At 35.2% G+C, this 19,883-nt stretch overlaps 2 protein-coding genes across 4 annotated transcripts in view; both read right to left on the bottom strand.

The window, feature by feature from the left end:
- Positions 1–239: 239 nt before the first annotated feature.
- On the bottom strand, positions 240–2,767 carry LOC143916080 (NADPH-dependent diflavin oxidoreductase 1). Of its 2 annotated transcripts, none has more exons than XM_077436970.1 (7): positions 2,189–2,767; positions 1,825–2,120; positions 1,569–1,752; positions 1,280–1,500; positions 927–1,202; positions 617–843; positions 240–529 (listed from the first exon to the last, which is right to left on the bottom strand). In XM_077436970.1, exons 1-7 carry the CDS (start codon positions 2,571–2,573, stop codon positions 304–306), a joined length of 1,815 nt encoding a protein of 604 aa, XP_077293096.1. In that variant the 5' UTR covers positions 2,574–2,767; the 3' UTR covers positions 240–303. The 2 variants fall into 2 exon arrangements, with proteins under 2 accessions (XP_077293096.1, XP_077293097.1); XM_077436971.1 differs by having other exon boundaries at positions 283–529; positions 930–1,202; positions 2,189–2,736.
- Positions 2,768–5,108: 2,341 nt separating this feature from the next.
- LOC143916072 (uncharacterized) overlaps positions 5,109–19,883 on the bottom strand; it is a 34,537-nt gene continuing 19,762 nt past the window's right edge. Inside the window, exons 2-9 of one of the 2 annotated variants that reach the window (XM_077436961.1) lie at positions 17,657–17,826; positions 15,170–15,298; positions 13,088–13,264; positions 11,195–11,430; positions 8,293–10,165; positions 8,025–8,222; positions 7,813–7,937; positions 5,109–6,287 (exon numbers count right to left, since the gene is read on the bottom strand). In XM_077436961.1, the coding sequence (XP_077293087.1) occupies positions 5,544–6,287; positions 7,813–7,937; positions 8,025–8,222; positions 8,293–10,165; positions 11,195–11,430; positions 13,088–13,264; positions 15,170–15,298; positions 17,657–17,765 (3,591 nt within the window). In that variant the 5' untranslated portion in view covers positions 17,766–17,826 and the 3' untranslated portion in view covers positions 5,109–5,543. The remainder of the gene's footprint in view (positions 6,288–7,812; positions 7,938–8,024; positions 8,223–8,292; positions 10,166–11,194; positions 11,431–13,087; positions 13,265–15,169; positions 15,299–17,656; positions 17,827–19,883) is intronic. The other variant, XM_077436962.1, reaches the window with a different exon arrangement.

The raw sequence follows: 19,883 nt of genomic DNA, 5'->3' as shown, positions 1-19,883 counted from the left end.
CAGCCTTGTTTAATGTGCGCGCGCAGGATACGGGAGGAAAAGCCTGTTCCCTTTTTTCCTGTTGTATCCCGCTAGCGAAAATTAAGTGAGGATGTATATTTGAAACCAACAGCATATTTGAAAGTTTAGATGTCTCGAGAGTGTGGCTCTCCTGAGTGCATTTATCCGGTCACCGAAATAATAATGTTACACCAGCTAGCAACTATAAGCACTTCTCTTATTTGCAAGATTGCAAAAATAAATTTTCACGAAGATTTATTAAAATATAAAGACAATTTTATTCCCAAAAGTTTATTCTTAGTTTTACCATGTTTCTAATTGTAGTTGCTTAGAAACTTCTAAACGCTTAAGATATTCACTGGCATCAACTTCAGTCATGTTGCCCTCTTTGATGAAAATTTGAACAAAACTTTGTTTTACAGCATCAGGCATATTTTTAGAATTACCAGCGATGAAAATGCATCCGCTTTTTTTCTGTATTAAATTCCACAAAAAAGAGCCGGACTCTTCAATTTTATGCTGCACATATCTAAAAAAAAAAGAGAATAAAATAAATATATATATATATATTTTTAATTTATAATTATATCTACCTAAATATAGAAAAAAAACAAACATTTTATTATCTTGATCCCTTGAAAAGGCACACGTTAAAGCAAGTTTTCCAGATGATTCCATTTGTTTTAAATAATCTCCACAATGGAAGTCACCCTTTTCGTTTCTACATCCGAAAAATAAGATGAGGGTCTCATTAGAAGCTTGTTGAAGATGTTCTTGTTCTAAAATTACGTTGCGAAATGGCGCTAAACCTGTACCAGGCCCGATCATTATCAACGGCGTATTCTGCAATTTTAATTGACGATGAAACGACTAGGTGAAAATTTACGAACAAATTGTAGTCAAATCTACATATATTGAAAATGTACCACGCTTTTCGGGAAAACAAACGTCCCTTTAGTGACCCAAGCAAATATTCTCATACCGATCGGAATATTCTTCAGCCAATTCGAACAGAGTCCGAGACGTTCAGTCTTCAGTTTGGTAAAATACTTGACGACAGCGACTAATATGTCTATTTGTTTACGATCGGCAGCCTTGCAACTGCTAGCTATTGAAAATGCTCTTGGTTTTATCGACGTGAACATCTCAAACAAGTGATTTAGACTAAGTTTTGACGTTGAGTGATGAAAATCTTCCAAAACCTATAAAAAAAACGAATAAATCATTCATAATAAAAATAATAATTGTATACAATACGCATTTATGTATAAATTCAGACTTCTAAAATAGTTCTTCTGGGTCGGTTGCAATAATTCAACAAATCTTCAGAACCGTTCGGAGAACAAAATTCTATGCACTTCTCTTTTTCAAGTTTATTTTCAGACTCGACAGCCAATACAGAGAAGGCATATTTTCTAGGAATAGCTGATAAATCCCAATATTGTTCGACCAGTTGGCTCAGCAGCATCGGCTTTTGAAAGTATTTCGGAACCGGCATGTCTTCAAACAAATGTAATCGGTTAAGTTCCATTTTAATTTCATACGGCTTTATATTAATGCTTATTTACCATCGTGAATTTGAGTCACATTGATTATGTCATCACGATGTAAATTCAGTTGATGATCGCTAAATATGTCAAAAAACAAATCAACTTGAGCTTTTGAATTTCTCGGACGTAGATTGACCACATCTCCCGGTTCGTATCCGTCAAACGTTTCCTTTAAAGGGCCAAATTCAAGCAATCGAACATCCTAAAAGAATAAACAATAAAATGAAAGCGTATATATTAACATAAATGAAGTTTGAAAGGAAAGAAACACTACTTGAAAATGTTCCAATGATGTAGTTCTAATATTGCTTTTCAATTCCATGATGAATGGTTTGTCAGCACAACAGTCTAGATTATTTTCATCTGGAAAGTAAAGATCGTTTGTACGCTTAATGCTTTGATCTGATGTAAAATCAGTTTTTAGGACATTCCATCTTGGCAGAAATGAAGGTAGTGTGCTATCTGTATCAACGGGATTTGAACCGTATTGAGAAAGCTTCTTCCATAACTCGGCCGTCCATGGTATAAAAATAGCATCATTTCCAAGGTCGTGTTGATAATCACAGAGCCCTACAAGTGTGATGAAAAATATTGTTTAATAGTCTAAACATTTATTATGATAATATAATGACATGTACCGATATCTAAAAGTTGTGTTGCTCCGAGTTGCAGTAAACGTTTGTTGAGTTTTTTAGCGACGAAATTAAATTTCAAGTAACTTGAATCGCCTAATCCGAGAACGCCAAATTTTAACTTCTTTAAAGAATCGTGAGGAAGATTTTTCCTGAGTAAAAATTTCCAAAACTTTTTCATGTTATCGGGCTCTTCGCCATCTCCGGTAGTTGAACATATAAATATTACAAGTTCTTCTGATATTAAATTTCGAATGTCATAATCATCCATAGCGATAGCTGGACCACTGAAGCCTCGTAATTTGAATTGTCGCCATAATAGTTGGGACAATTCTTCTGCATTTCCAGTTTGACTGCCATACAAGATAACAGTCTTTTTTTGATCGATCATCTCGAGACTCGGAGATTGATATTTAAAATTGTAGAAAAAACAAATTGTCAATTATTTGTAATTTTATGAAAGGTATATCACAACGTATATAGTTGGAGAAAAATATTGAATTATCAATATGTAATGAATTGACGTTTATTTGACAGCTGATCTTTTCTTTTCTGATTCTTTTGGCCACAACACGCATTTCATGTGATGAAATGATGCCATATTAAAAAACATTTGGTGAGTTATATAATATGGGGTAATTGGATTATTAGTCACATTGCGGTGATCACAAAGATAATTTTTGCCATTAAAATCGCGAATACGCAATATTTGGCACTCAAGTTCTTGTTAGTATTGTTACGTATACTAAAAAGAGCCGCCGAGTAGTTGCAATCGGATTAGCCCGAGTAGCATCCCAAAGACTGTGTGATCGTTCTAATTAGTTTCAAGGATTATATCTAGACTCTAAGTGCATGTAGGCTAAGCAATGGCCGCTATTTGGTCCCTTCTCAGAAGTGACCTATACCGTGGTACCGTGGGACCGAATGTCGTGGGAAGACATATCCGAGTACGTGACCATAACAATAGGTAAATAAATCAGACGTCGAAGATGTCCTGAGAGACCTGCCCCTTATAAGGCGGTACTTAGGCGATATTAAGACATTCTGGACTGAGCACTGCCAGTGCGTGTATCTCCTTAATCACCAATAAATGCTGTGACACGACTTTTACTTGGATCCTCCACCCACCCCTACGCAACAGTATGATAGTTGTCGTTAGTATGATGGACTTTTCGGCTGCCAGATATATAGATTTAGAGGCGTTATAGAGATTTTAGTGACTTTGTGACCAGTAATCACCGAACCATAATATGGTAAACGGATTATTCCGCAAAAAGCGATCTCACGCAAGTCACTAAAATATTGATCACAGAACATCTGGCACTCGAGTTCTCGTTAGTACAGAACTTCGCGTAGCTTTCGATTGATGGAGTTTTGGGTACCAGATGTACGCCAGATTTTAGCGACTTGCGCGAGATTGCTTTTTGTGGAATAATCCGTTTACCATATAATACAATTTATTATTTATTTTATTTGTGTAAAATTTTGGGGTAGATTGATTACAGCATTTTAATAGAAAAAAATATGAGATCATATGTACATAATTAAGGAAACCACCATACAAATTTGCTAGTGTACATATAGTTATTGGCAGGGCTTTTTTCTTAAAAAAAGGTGCTGGAATTCACTTCTTGCTAAATTTTTTACTAAATAATATAGCTTTTCTATGCCACGCCATTGAGGACGCCAATATTTCGAATCCATCCATATTTTTTCCGGTTCATAATATTGTAACGTGGGAACACGAGAGAGAGTATCCGCTGTCTAAATGTATTCGGGGGTGATCAATGATACCCCCGAATTGACTTAACGGGACTTAGTAAGTATCCGCTAGAATTCTCAGAACCCGGGCGAGAGCGTGAAACTCACTTAAAACTGTACGTGCCTAGACAATAGATAAATCAATGGATTGGGAAAGCTGTGGTGAGCAACTTGTTCTTTATAAGGAGGTGCATACATACGCCATATCAGACATTATTCTGGAGCGAGCGCTGGCTACGTGTGGACCTCCTGAATCATTCAATAAATGCTGTGAAGCAACTTTGGCCTTTCATTTGGATCCTGAACTACCAATCACCCTACGCAACAATATCATATTTTAACAATTTGACGAATTATATAAATATGGATTGTCATTATGTACACACAAACATTGTTTCGTTTAATTGCTTTTGAAACATTAAAAATACAAAGCAAAAAGTTGCTGGAACGCCCTTCCACCGTGTTATATAACAAAATAGCCCTGGTTAGAGGCCACTTGAATCCAAAAAGCCCCCCATAATAATTTATGATATTATGGGGGCAAAGCGAGTGGAAGACGGTGGTTTTATACACGCTATTTATTATGACGGGTGGGAAGGAAGTAAAATGGGATCCATCAACATGGCCGAATTAGTGCCAACTCGTAAGATGGCAGCCCAGGTTCAATCATCTCGTAGGGTCCCCACAATATTTTTGAGAACTCAATGAATCTACCCAATAAACAAGAGCAATTTTATAAATAATTATATTCATGTTATATCTTAATTTTTAAATCAATAATTGTTTTACCTACCGTTATTCTTACGTGTCCCCCAAATGAAAGTCTTTCCTCGGATTTTATTGCATATTTCAATTATCGAAATAAAATTAATTAATTATTAATACTTACAAATATAATATTCAATGTAAAATAAATTAAAATTAAGCAAAACTCACTAAATTGACATTTTGCAAAAATAAAAATCAGAATATAACGAATAAGTTTTACAAAATTAAAAAAAATAATGGGAAATTGATTAAAAGTTGATAATAATAAAAATTGTATTCAGTTACAAAAAAATAAAACAAATTATGTATTTCAAAGCTTTTTATTAGTAACAAAAATCATATTTTTTTATAATAGATAATATATTTTATATATAATATATAAATAATAAGGCAACAATTGGCTTATATCGCTTCGCAATAATAAATTGTTATACTTCTCATACAATGTTATATGATCATACAAGCTCATACAATAATTACGATTAATATTTATGAATTTGATTCATGGCTTAAGGTAGTTCATTACAATGAAATCTCATCCTTTCAATTTAGTCTTACTCGACATAGTCGCACGGAGGAACAGATCGCTCAAGTACAATGTGGAAATTGTACCTTTCACGAACAATAAACGAGAGATCAACGTATAAATCTAATGGAATGCGACATAAATATTACAAAAACAATCTCGCCGAACGAACTAGTCAGCATTGAAAACTCAAAAGAACGGAATCGTTAGCAATAAACGTTAGAAGTATGTCATGTATGCAGTGTGTGCCGTAACACCATGTTAGTATTGTGTGTGATTAGTTTACATTAGGAGTAAATGTGCAGATCATGTGCAGATCATCTTCTGGGTTGCTTGCACCTTGGTTTGCTGGCCTTGCACATGGGTCTTCGTACTGTGAGTCGTACGACTCGTTTGCGTTGGTTGCACGTGGGACGTATATGTAGTTTGAGTGCGTACTACTTGACCACTCTGACCTGATGGACTCTTGGTGATCGTCGTTTGTGGGAGACTTTGGACTACACGTGTAGTTTTACCATTTTGTGGTATCGTTTCTACAACTCTGGTAGTAACACCGTTCTTTGTGGTTTCAACAATTCTTGTCAAAGAACCATTTTGAATTGTTTTTGTCTGTGGCGAACCTTCCACGACCCTGGTTACAGTGGTCGACGAGGTGCTTTGCGTTTGAGGTGCCATTTTTGTAACGCGAGTTATCGTTTCGGATGGTATTGTTTCTGTTCTATATGTTGTTCTTGTTTCTGAGTGATTGTGAGCATCACCATTTTGAAGGTGTTGGTTTACTACTGTAGATTCAGCAGGCATCCTGACGATGGTCGTCGTTTCCGTGGATTCTGTAGGCATCTTCACGACAGTTGTCGTCATTTCAGTGTTCGATCTTTCTCCGCGAGTGCGTTCTTCAGATTTGAACTTCAATTGGTTCAAATTGTACACGTGGGTTTGTTCGTCGACTTCATGTTGGTTGTAGGTCAAAGCGGGAATGGGTCTTAATTGACCTACGTGTGGGGAATGACGAATGCCAAAACTGTGAGCGGGATGATTATCCAACTCCACCTGTGAAAAAAAAATCTGTTAGAAAAACATAAAAATTCATAAGAGTTAACAGTGGATACCATACAATAAAGTTAGTTGAAAAATTTATACACAGGCAGTGTTTTCCAGCAGTTTAAGTGCCGGGCCGCACCGCTCAACTCGCGAACAACTTGGTTGAGGGCGACCAGACCAATGCATGCAGGTAGATGGGACATGCCACACCCATCAACTTGTTTGTCGCACACAGTTCCATATGTGCATTTTTTCGTGTCGCGCGACTAGTCGGCCGACAAAGTTGCACGGTGCGGCCCGGCCCTAAGGCATTGTATGAGTATCTAGTTGATACCTGGTGCTTTAAGTAAGTTGATGAGTTTACTGACACGCGTTTATTGGCCTGCAAAAGTGCCGGGGGTCATAAGTTTTAAATTCTTACTAAGGTACTATTTATCAGCTTATGTGGTCGATTGCTTACTAGATCACTAGTCTTAATAAATCACACCTTAAGCGGGCGAACTTTTTTTGCAGCGATTAGCTGTAGCGGGCAAAAACACAAGGCTGCGCGAATAAATACAATAGATTATAAAAATCGCTATAACTCATATAAAAAAAGTAAAAAATCGAAGTAGAGAAATCTACATATGTTTTTCCATATACATACTATAAGAATAAACGTAGTACTACGTATCTCGCCTTCCGCGATCAACCAATATTAAACGTAATACTACGTATCCCGCATTTCTTGTTAAGCCCATATGAAACGTAGTACTACGTGACCCGCTTAAGGTGTGTTAAACCGTCAAATGCCATAAACTAACAGCAATATTCATAATAACATAAATAACGCAAAAAAAGCTTTATTTGATTATCAAATTATTTGATGTGAGTTTAAGGCAACGATAAAGATATTTTATTTCAGAAAAGCAATCATAAAAAAGCCTAGTCACCATAAAATGTTACATGTATATGTTTTTATTATTATTACAAGATTTTATTAGCTTTACTCTGTTAGTTCGGTGACATTCCTGCCCGTCAAAAAATTGTGATCTGATTTTGAACCACTCCACTAATCAGGTCGCTTTGATTTTTTACATTGAAGCAAGTTAATGTCTCCGACATGAAACTGGAGGAGTTTAATCATTAACGAACTCATTAAAAATGACATCGGAATCTTGTGTCAGATTGAAGCGATGACAGCGAGCTATCCAAACGCGTCTTTTTACCACTCCTTCACAACCCACAGGCTTAAAAGTTACTTTTTCACTATAATTTACTCTCATCTCATATAAACAAGTACAAGCTTTTATACTTTCTCAGATACGTTTTCAATCCATCAATGTATTAAATAAAGTAATATATTGGTAATATTTGTGACCCAACTATTGAAGTAATTTGGCCAAATTATGATTTTTAATTATTTTTGAAGTGTAGCCATTTTAGCCTCTATCATCAGTATTCACAATGCAATCTGGCTAATCTACATGTAAAATAATCCAGAAAATTCCTCAAAAATAGAATCATAGACCAAATGTTTATTTAATATTGATACCTTTTCTGGAGAGTAAGCATTAGGTGCCGGTACTCGTACTCTATCATCATCTGGTATCTTATGTCTTCCAGAAATCGTATACAATGGTGTGTCGAGTACAGATGGAATTCTGTACACATTGGGTGCTGTGAATATACATTATAAAACGATTAAAACACGTTTTATAGGAAATTAATTTAATTTAAGTATAATTATAAATTGAGGAAAGTAACCTGGAGTGTCGGTGTATTTTTCAGTTTGTATTTTAAGTCCGAAGGAATATTTCGGTGAGAAAGTCAAAATGAATTTTTCAGGAGAGTAGTTTCCAGGTCCTGGCACTGTAATTCGGTCGTCGATGGGTTCCTTGTGTCTTCCCGATATAGTATAAAGGGGAGTGTTCAGTACTGATGGCATGGTATAGACATTCGGCGCTGAAATTCATTATTCATGATTAACTGAACAATAAAATTATTCTGAATAAACTTCTTTAATGATATTTACCAGGGGTGTCGAATGGTTTTTCCGGTAAAGTTTTGATGCCAAAACTATATTTTGGTGCATTTTCATTATCTGCCTTTTCAGGATTGTACACATTTGGAGCAGGTGTATTGAACGGTTTCTCGGCTGGTGTTTTAATTCCAAACGAGTGTTTTGGGGTATAGTCCAGTAAATGAGGATCATAAGCATTTGGTCCTGGATTGGTGTTTGGTGTTTCGTGGTCACATTTAGGTCTGAGTGAATACGCTGGAGAGCTTTCCAAAAGAACCCTATCAGCCTTTTCAGGGTTGTACGCATTAGGTCCAGGAGTGTCCAAAGGCTTATCGGATGGACCCTTGATTCCGAAAGAGTATCTTGGAGCGTTGTCCAATAAATGAGGATCATAAGCGCTCGGACCAGGAGTATCCAAAGGTTTCTCTAGCGGACCTTTAATTCCAAACGAGTGTTTTGGGGCATTGTCCAATAAATGAGGATCATAAGCGTTCGGACCAGGAGTATCTAAAGGTTTGTCTAGCGGACCTTTAATTCCAAATGAATGTTTTGGAGCATTGTCCAGTAAATGAGGATCATAAGCGTTTGGACCAGGAGTATCTAAAGGTTTGTCTAGCGGACCTTTAATTCCAAACGAGTGTTTTGGGGCATTGTCCAGTAAATGAGGATCATAAGCGCTCGGACCAGGAGTATCTAAAGGTTTGTCTAGCGGACCTTTAATTCCAAATGAATGTTTTGGAGCATTGTCCAATAAATGAGGATCATAAGCGTTCGGACCAGGAGTATCTAAAGGTTTGTCTAGCGGACCTTTAATTCCAAACGAGTGTTTTGGGGTATAGTCCAGTAAATGAGGATCATAAGCATTTGGTCCTGGGTTGGTGTTTGGTGTTTCGTGGGCACATTTAGGTCTGAGCGAATATGCTGGAGAGCTTTCCAAAAGAACCCTGTCAGCTTTTTCGGGGTTGTACGCATTAGGTCCAGGAGTGTCCAAAGGCTTATCGGATGGACCCTTGATTCCGAAAGAGTATCTTGGAGTATTATCGAGCATATTAGGATCGTACATGTTGGGTGCAGGATTGGTGTTCGGTCTTTCAATAGCACACTTTGGCCTTAAAGTGTACGCTGGCGAGCTTTCTAAGAGCATTTTGTCAGCTTTCTCCGGTGAATATACATTTGGTCCTGGTGTATTGAAAGGCTTTTCAGCTGGTGCTTTGACACCAAAGGAATATCTCGGTGTGGTATCTAAAACACTAGGATCGTAAGCGTTGGGTCCTGGGTTTGTATTTGGTTTTTCGATATTGCCTTTAGGTCCCAATGTATAAGCTGGAGAGTTATCCATAACTTTATCAGCTCTTTCAGGACAGTAAGCATTAGGACCAGGTGTATCAAGTGGCTTTCCAGCAGGTCCTTTAACTCCAAAAGAATACATAGGAGCAGTGTCTAGCACATTATCTACTTTACCAATAGCATACGTGTTAGGTCCAGGTGTATCACTTGGTTTATGATCAGGACCTTTTGTTCGGAAAGAGTAAGCTGGTGATGCCTCGTGTAATGCCTTATCTCCTCTTTCAGGACAATAGGCATTCGGCCCAGGAGTGTCTAGGGGTTTTTCAACAGCACCTTTCACTCCAAATGAGTACTTCGGAGCATAATCCATACTTTTGACCGATTTTTCTGGTGCATATACGTTGGGTGCTGGATTGTCGTTCGGTTTTGCAGCTTGAGATTTAGTTCTGAATGAATATGAAGGAGAGCTGTCCAACAACGTTTTGTCTGCTTTCTCTGTACAGTACGCATTAGGAGCCGGGGTATCTTGAGGTTTCTCTGATTGTAATTTTACAGCCATCGAGTACTTGGGACCATTATCATGCAGAATCTTATCGGCCTAATGTTTGGATTTATTAAAAAAATAAAAATATATTAATAAAATTAAACTCTTTGGTTGATAGTACGCCACAATCAATTCAAATTATAGTTTTGTTAATTTATTATGATGATTATGTAACAAAAATGATTTTTCAGGTTAATGTTTGTTAATAGAAACAGCATAACTATTGAATATACACAACTTTATTTAATAAACTTATTTTACAAACATAATAATTTTATTTTAACAATTTAATGTAAATAACAATAATGTATATTACAATTTTTATGCAGACTTTTAAAGTATAGCACCAATAACAACAAAAATATTTACACACATGCTTTGAACGAAACATTCACAATTTGATTGAAAGCACACATTTCAAGTACATAAATAGAAAAATATGCGTATTGAATGGTAAACATTGAGCACAAATTCCATTTAGAATGATATTTCAAGTTATTAGTAATGAATGAAAATGGTGTAAGAACCAACCTCACGTCAGAAATTGGTCAAAGTTAACTAAGATTAGCCTCAGTATGCAAGCAGGCTTTATGAGTGCCAATAACGGGTGAATGTTTGATGCCGAAGGTGTAAGCTGGAGAAGATTTCTGTGTCACATCCACCTATTTCCATATTAGTGCAAGCAATTAGGACAAATAAATGAAATAAATCAATTAGTTACAGTTATGATTGAAACCAACAGTCGAGGTTATGATATTTATATATGAAGAGTATGCAAATGGTATATTTATAAACCATTAACAATGATGATAGAAGAAATTGGTACTGGCTATATTGATATATGTATGTAAATTGTAAGAAATTCAAAAACATAATATAGAAAAGGGACATTTTCCATACACAATATTGATTTTGACTCGCCGGTTCTGTTGAATAGTATATTCAATTTGACTACAAATATTTCAATGCATTTATCACTATAGCCAGCATCATAGTAGTATTGAAAGTAATGAAAGCCCATTTATAATTTTGCAATAAAATTAAAATCACAGAATACATCAAGTCAGAAATATGGTTTTGAACCTTTTCCGGAGAGTAGTTTCCGGGTCCAGGTGCCGAAGTTGTGTCGACTCTGCGTTGTCTAGCAGCCATCGTGTAAGACGGTGGCTTGCGTTTGAAAGCATCAGAACGTGCTTCTTCATAAGTTCCAGGTCCTGGTAGAGTAGCACCAGCCAGCTGAGATTCTCGAGCACGTCCTGCCATGCTGTATGCCGGTGAACCACCTCCCACGGTTCCGGACACGTGGTATACGTTCGGCGCTAAATGCACAAAATATATTTATATTTTTGTATAATTTTTTAGAATAAATTTAATAAACACATTGTTATTGTTATATTAACTACTGTATTAGAATACAAAAACACATTGCAAACATTGACCAACTGGAATATGTAGTACATTCTCAATAATTTTTACTCTCAGATCTCACTATTACTTGACACATGGCTAAAAGTGCTAACTAAACTAGCTTTATTCAATCTTATTACTCTCTCAAATCTAATCCTCCATAAAAAAATACATTTTCATCTATCTTGGGCCAGCATGCTTTAATTGGATGTATATTTTACATATATCAGGCTTTATTATTGATGTAAGAATAGCCATCTGGTATGCTATTCAACTGAATATTGCCTCTCATAACTAATTTAAAGAAATTGCTTTTATCTTCCAATTTATACAATCTTTTTGGCAGATTATAAAGCTTCTGACTGTTTTTTTTTATTAACCAATTAAGATTATTTTATTGTAATATTTGGGATTAGCTATGATTTGTACTAAATTTTGAATATGCTTCTATGTATATCTTGAGTCAATATTTTTCTCTAAATCTAAAAGTAGAAAATAATTCAAATTTGGTCACATAGATTTAAAAAATATTCATTACTACATTTAATTTACATTACTTATTGGATGTCAACCTAATATCTAGCTCTTATTTTGCTATTTTTTTATCTATCATAGTTATTGTGTGTGAGACTCGAGCAAACAAATAATACACGATACTAATAAAACCTAGTCTAACAAGCAAACAGCTTCTAGAGCAGTGCTACTCTAACATTTTCAGTTGGCGGACCAGCATATATTTTTAAATTGTCATATTAAGCTCCTCTCCTCCTTCGTGAATAGCAATCTTTTAAAAATACGAATCTTCCATGATTTTATTCTTCGTTTCAACCTATCCGTATTGTCTGCTATTGCAAAACACGATGATATTCTTCCTTGCATGGAAAAATTTCATTCAAAATCCAAAAAAAAATCTGTCAAATAAACTAGCTTGCCTACCCAGTTTATATTTTGAAATAGTTCTGACATAAGTTGTTGGTTTTGTTGTAGAAATTTAACGATCTCATCCCTGAGCTGAAATACTCTCTTCAGCACTTTACCCGTTGACAACCAACATATGGCAGCATGCGATAATAATTGTTCATAATCAGCGCCCATATCTTGGAATAGTACCCCAAATAATCTCAAGTTTGTAGGGCTTGTCTTTATATAATTTATATAATGGATGAGATGATACAACGTTGTCATAAGCTATTGTTTTAATTTTTTAATGACGTCTTTGTCCGCGGACTGGCTACCGCCAGTGCACGGACCAGTACTGGGCCGCGGACTAGAGTTTGAGTAGCACTGTTCTAGAGTAACCAAAAAAAGCCTACAATATGTTATAATATATATAATATAAAGCGCAAACTATTTTATTTTAATACCAATTAATACAAAATAGCTGATCATCTTAGCCGTTGTAGTATTGAACACAAAACAACACACCATGATGTACAACAGAAGAAAAATATTATATTGTGCATCATAATATGTCGTTGGATGTCTTATTTTAATCTACCTATATGAAAGTTTTGAAATGAATAAGATGATCAACTATTTTTTGGGGGTTAAAGTGCATTACTAGCGTACCGGGTGATTGTGTAGCGCCGGTGTTAGGTGGTTTAGTTCCGAACGAATACTTAGGAGCCGACGCCTGAATCACTCTTTCAGCATGCTGTGCTTCATAGTCGCCCGGTGCAGGAGTCGAAGGTGCTTTGGTCTCACGGGGCCGCACGTGCAGTGATACCGCCGGGGGAGTCGCCTTCCCTACTTACACACTTCCATGAGAAACCCTGTCTCCTCGATGGTCTTCCAATATCTGATCACGGGCAGACAGAGTGCGATCACCCAAAACTAAAGTTACAATCGCTCCTATCTCCTTTCAGCCGTACATAACATACATACATACGAAACACATCTCAAATTTGAATATTTTAACGGAGTCGCCAATTCTAGTCTGAGTACATATGTACATAGTGTAGGCCGTCGCAAGTTTTGACTTTGGACGCATAAGGAAATACAAGCACACCTACATTTTCCGCTCATAAATCTTTTTTATGATCGCTAAAGAAAGAGCGAATACAGTCGTTGTCGACCTGATGCAGGAAGAACTTTTATTTATAGCACACTGACTCATATGAGTTTCTAGCTGTGCGAAAGTTGTGGCTTTAAAAGGAATAATATTTAGAAAGTACCATTTGAGATGTATTTCTATAAATACTACAAGTTGGAGACTACAGTATTTCTTTTGATTATACTTAATAGAAAGACTATCACCGTTTACTTTCAGTTTGAAAATTACTTAAATGTTTTAAGATCAATATTTATTTGAGTGGACTTTACTTTGCTTAAAAAAAATTGATTCTTTTGTTATTCTACCACGGTAAAATTTTCCGATGCGGTGCAAACGATCGACAAGCGCCAGACAGACTGAACCACAGATTAACGACACGTGTACCTTAAGGTCTGTTCATACCTATCCAGCACAACCCGTATCCTGCAAGTGCGGATAGTATTCTTTGGTACATTATACGGACGTATTCATACTCCATTCGCGCATGCGCATTTACGCATTCATGCGCGTCCATATAGAATGTACTAAAAATACTGTCCGTACTTGCAGGATACTTGCAGGATTCGGGTCGTGCTGGATAGGTATGAACAGACCTTTTTGCGTGCGCACTGCTCGCACTTACACTAAGCGAAATCTACTCGAAGTCCCGACATACACCTACCCTGTATACGTTCTGTGCTTCTGATACGTTAGTTTCGAATTTTGCCTTATTAAACTCGCCAGAAAGATCCAACTCAATTTTAATAATTGCATCTGTGCACATCGAAAGGTTACTCCTCATCTGATGTGCAATCTATCATTCGTGAAGTCGAGAATTGCGTTTAAAGCAGCCATCCAGTTAATCTGTGGTTCAGTCTATCTGGCACTTGTCGATCGTTTGCACCGCATCGATTTATGTCGTCCATATTTTAAACAGACGAAAGAAATGTGGCATACTTTGCACATATTCCTAGAACGCCCAGCACACACCGTCCCAAAATCACTCCCTGGAGTGTTTTCGGTAAAATTGTATCCTTGTATCCTTGCTTGACAATGATAGGTAACGTTGTATCCCATATTTGAAGAGATGTAGGAGAATCCCCACAGTGGGGAGCCAAGCACACAACGTGCCGTTCTTCCCTGTGTGTTTTCGCCCTCATTATTTTAGGGATGTAGATTAAGCATAACAAATTAAAAATTATACCTTAATGCTAAATGGTTAAAGTATAAATTCCCCAAATTCTAAAAAAATATTTTTTTTTTCAGCAAAGTGAAGGTCACTCCCATCAATATCTTAACTCATATTAAACAAGCATTAGTTAAATTATTCCATATTTTAATTTGATTATAAAATAACCAGGCATGTTATGGCTATATAGAATATTTCCATAACCGATTATTCCATACGAGTGCATTTAAAATGCATGACTCGTTTTTAAACGTATGCAAAGTGATCAAATTAATACGCAATTTAAGTAGTCTATTTCAATAGACTCCATTAGGGATTGTATTAAGATTATGTATACGGGTATGTAAAGCGGCATCGTTAAGCGTTTATATTATGGTAAAATTATATCTCAATTCATTACTATTTATGGGGATTTATGGATCAGTTATACCTTTGGAAGTCATGCCTTCGGTGTTATAAGATGCTGGACCAGGTCCTTGCGCCTTATCGTTACTGGAATACTTTCCGCCGAACGTGAATGCCGGAGCTCGTGACCTTTTCGATTCGTTGGGCGTCTTTCCTGAAATAACATTCATGTCAAAACTATTTGTACACGTCAATTTAAATCGATACATATAAACAACTTCCCACATGCTCATTTTTTATAGGTCGCAAAATGTCTAGATCAAGTCCATCATTTTGCATTATTTATAGGCTCGTAATAGTCTAATTTATGATACAGTTGAAAATTTATAACAATTCGACTAAAATGGTTATATGAAGGATCAGAAAATAAAATTCTATTATTATATATTAAAATTATTGCTTGAATTAAAAATAAAATGTTCATAATCTCAAAGTGAGTTCATAGGAAATGATTTCAAAATCCAGCAGCATGGTTCGGTGATTGGGGGTTTGCCTAGCACCGAGTTCGATCCCGTGAGTTGACCTCGATTGAAAAGAATTTATTCTGAGTATATTATCTGTAATGCTGCTGGTCTGACTTCAATATTTGTGACTCCAAGTCGATCGTTTCCTATCAGAGTTTGCCAATTTTTCTGATTTCATTGTTGAAACGGTTTCTCGATTAAAAATTGGCTAAAAACCTTCCTACCTACTATGTCACCACTATTTGAGTATGATTTATGTAAAGTAAAATTTATGTACAAGTTTAAAATTCATAGATGTCTCGTTAATTTCGAGTAATTTCGTAATTCAGCGACTTAATAAAAATGTTGCATTGTTTGTAATTGGCCAGGAAGGCGCATTGGGGTTTAACTATTAGGCCTTTCTGGTATATATATGAACATATTTATATGTAAAATAAAAATAAAATAAAATATCTAAAAGGAGTGCAATCAGTTTCCAGAAATAATGAAATACAGGATTATCCAGAGGTCAAAAAGTTGGACCACAATCTACATAATTTAGATAAAGGCTTCATGATGATGATGTTTTTTTTTTACTTTTTCTATATTTAGTAATTATGTTCGTTTTCCATTTAATTGATATTACTTTTCAGAAGATCAAATTAAAATAATTATAATGTGTGGTTCATTATTTCATGATGTTTTGAGTCTTTGAAAGACAATGACCGTCATAAATAGGAACAAACAATCAATTATATAGTGTCGTGATGAACATTTTTAAGTTTCTAGTCGACAGATATTATAGACTTGTTACCCAATTGGCTAGAAATCAAATCTCTACATATTTTTTAATTTAATTTAATTTTTTACATCGATATATGTACATATATATACCAGGAAGACCTGACAGGTAGACCCCAATGCGCCTTCCTAGACAATTAATTACAAACATTTCAGCATTTTTTATTACATAAATCACTGTATTTCGGGAGGCTTAATAACACGAAATTAACGATTAATTAATTACAGAATTAATCCATTGAGACATCTATGGATTTAGATTTTGTACATAATTTTTACAAACTATACACACAATAAATACAGAAGATTTGTGACAACAGGAATGATGATTTTTTGCCAATTTTGAGGAACCGTTTCAACAATGATGAGATAAAATTGGCAAACTCTGATAAGAAACGATCGATTTGGAGTCACAGATACCCCCTAATCTAACCATTATGTAAATTATGAGGAATTAAGATAACATACAAGTGCATTTGGGCGAATGGTCACCGTTTCAACAATGAAAATCAGATAAATTTGCAAACTCTAATATGAAACGATCAACTTGGAGTCACAAATATCCAAGTCTAACCAGCAGTATTAAAGATTAGCACGGCATCGAACCCGAGCCACACTGCCGGCATGTACATATGTATGCTTATAGAAATATTGCCGTTTATTGCAGATAGTTTGTTTTGTACATTTATCATAATAATTCAGATTTATTTTTGAATCCTAAAAAGGCACACAGTTTAAATGATAGCCCGAATATATTGATGTGTCTAAAATAGACTTCTATTGTATAAATGTATGTACATATATTGGCAAATACATATAATTTACTACAACATCTTCCATACAATACGTTGTCAAAAAGTTTCTAGTCAAATAACAATTACATTATTCACCCAAGCCATATAAGCAACTACCAAAAATGGCAATGAGTGAAACTTGACGACCGTTTCAAATCTTTTTAACCATCTTAGTATAGTAGATTCATAAGAACCGGTCGTAATTTAAGCCCAAAAAGTACACACTAAATAAGACATCAGTTTAACGCAACTCTCTAAAGGTATTTTCCTACATATCAAAGCTTATTTTAAGCCGGCACTGTCATTGCGAAAGAAAAAAATGTCTACAATTCATTCAAATCACAAGAGGTATTTGAACTATTGCCAAGTCAAACATCGTCATCATGTTTTTGTATACTTTTTGCATGCGTATTTTTTCATTGCATTTTTATCTGATGAAGCGAGTTATTAAGTCATCGATGTAAGCAACGTTACCTATCAAAGACGGAAGTGCCACGGCCGCTGGTCCCGGGCTGCTGCTCTCCGCGGCTATGGGTCCTCTTCGTTTCGTCGGTGTCCACGGCACTTGCTTGATGCCTCCCATGTTTGTTCGGTAATTTTCGTTTCTTTTCTGTTATTTAGGTTAGTGAAGAGTGACTTCGTATCTGCAAAATGAGAAAAGACACGTTATTCATTGGTATTACTCAATAGTAACGGTGAGACATTTAGATTGTATGCCAACGGTAAAGGACTTGTTGGTATATCACATACTAAATTTGGGCATACAGAGTCGATTTCACCCGTCGTTTATGTGATCGAATGTCTAATGGTGAATGGTGACATGGTGAGACTAGTTTTTCTCAAAGCAATCAGTTAGTTCTGCGAAAAATGTCACTTTTACGCAATGACACGTTCTCCGCAGTTATCTCAAGAAGAATTACAGCTCTTATGTGATCGTAAATTTAACAATGAATTGATATACTTTTTAAATACATTTTATATACATACACATGGGACTGTATTGAGCTTTTGGTGAGACAAACTCTTTTCCAGTACCCATTAAATTATGACGGAGAAACAATAGACTTTAAATACATATGTACATAGAGATCTAGGAAAGGGAAAAATTGAAGGTTTTATTTAAATTAAATTAAAAATACATCATGGAGTTTGAAGCTATTGGTCTATGTTTCTTATGAACACAGAGGAAGATATTAAAAGGAAATGTAACATATATTTCTATGTTTTTTTAGGTTGTGGCTATTTGCAGGTACTATATCTGCAAATTATTGGCTATTTGCAGGTACTATATCTGCGACATGCGCAAAGCCTTCTGCGCATGCGCGTGAACTGTCACTGTCAGCGTGTTTACTGTTAAAATTTAGTTTTAAACCTTTTAAAATTTAGTTCGAACTCGAAAAGTGACGTAGAGTAAAAAATATAATCCAAATTAGTTAATATTATTAATTGTTAGAAAATTATTATCATATACAACGTATAATACCTGCATACAAGTACAAGCCGCGAACTAGCTAAATGATATAAATCTATTATAATAACGTGCGAAATTTATTTGCTTCATGTATAATGAACGATTGATTAAACAAGTCTAGCATACATTAAATGTAAGAAATTATAATCGAATTATAAGTTCTTTGCTATGAAAGCTTTGCGCCTGTCGCAGATATAGTACCTGAAAATAGCCACAACCGTTTTTTTATAGTAAGTAAAATATACACATTTATATAAATAGCTTAATGGTAATTTTCTATTTACGACTCTTACCTTATGTGGTATGAAAGCTAAGGCAATGTGCTGTAGTATAAAGGTTTTAATTTATATATGATTATAAAGATAAGGATAGTAAAAACTTTCCTTTATCTAAATAATTATGTACCACAAAAAAATGCTTCGATCAAAACAAAACTTTCTCTATATTAAATATAATACTTCTACCTACATATTAGCATTACATATATGCATATGTAAATGTTCCAAGAATAAAAAAATAGACTGATCGAATATACAGTTACATAAAATAACAGATAAACTGTTACTTCCGGTCATAAACTTCAATTTATAGTATTCAGTCAAAACCAGCTCAGATTTTACGATTCTTTACTTTGGAGTAACATTTGATTGTAAAATTTCACCTACTTATGGACATCCACAAGCCGTCGCATAGTTGCATAATGGAACCAACCCACCTGAGTAACATTTTAACAAACTGCAACTTCACAATTGTAACTACAATACATTTACTTTAATGTTTAGTTATATTGTAAAAAAAAACATTATAAAGGACTCCATACATTCTAATAAGACATATCCTGATCCTCACAAGAAACTTCAAGGCGTCACGCAATGCCTACTCAAATCACTACTGCATTGGCCTTCACATTATGACGTTATGCAGTGAAATTTGAGGTCTCGTCATACACAAAATATTATAAATAATGACCAAAAATATAAATTTAAATAGATAAGTCATAATAAACAACCTGAATTTTGATTTGAATGCTAAAATTAATGTTAAACCGAATAATAATAATCGATTAGAAGTGAATGAAATCACACTTTTGAATACTAATGTTATTTTGTCGCCATAAAATCCAACTGTAATATAAGTAGACTGTTAAATTACTGCATTCTCTCGTTACTGCTTGCAAAATTTTGAATAAAAAAGCCAGGTAGTACATTCTAAAGCTCATACTAAACAAGG

The sequence above is a fragment of the Arctopsyche grandis genome, chromosome 8, assembly GCF_051622035.1.
Source record: "Arctopsyche grandis isolate Sample6627 chromosome 8, ASM5162203v2, whole genome shotgun sequence".
NCBI lineage: Eukaryota > Metazoa > Arthropoda > Insecta > Trichoptera > Hydropsychidae > Arctopsyche > Arctopsyche grandis.
The sequence above is the reverse complement of the archived record's forward strand: the minus strand, read 5'-3'. Positions and strand labels throughout refer to the sequence as shown.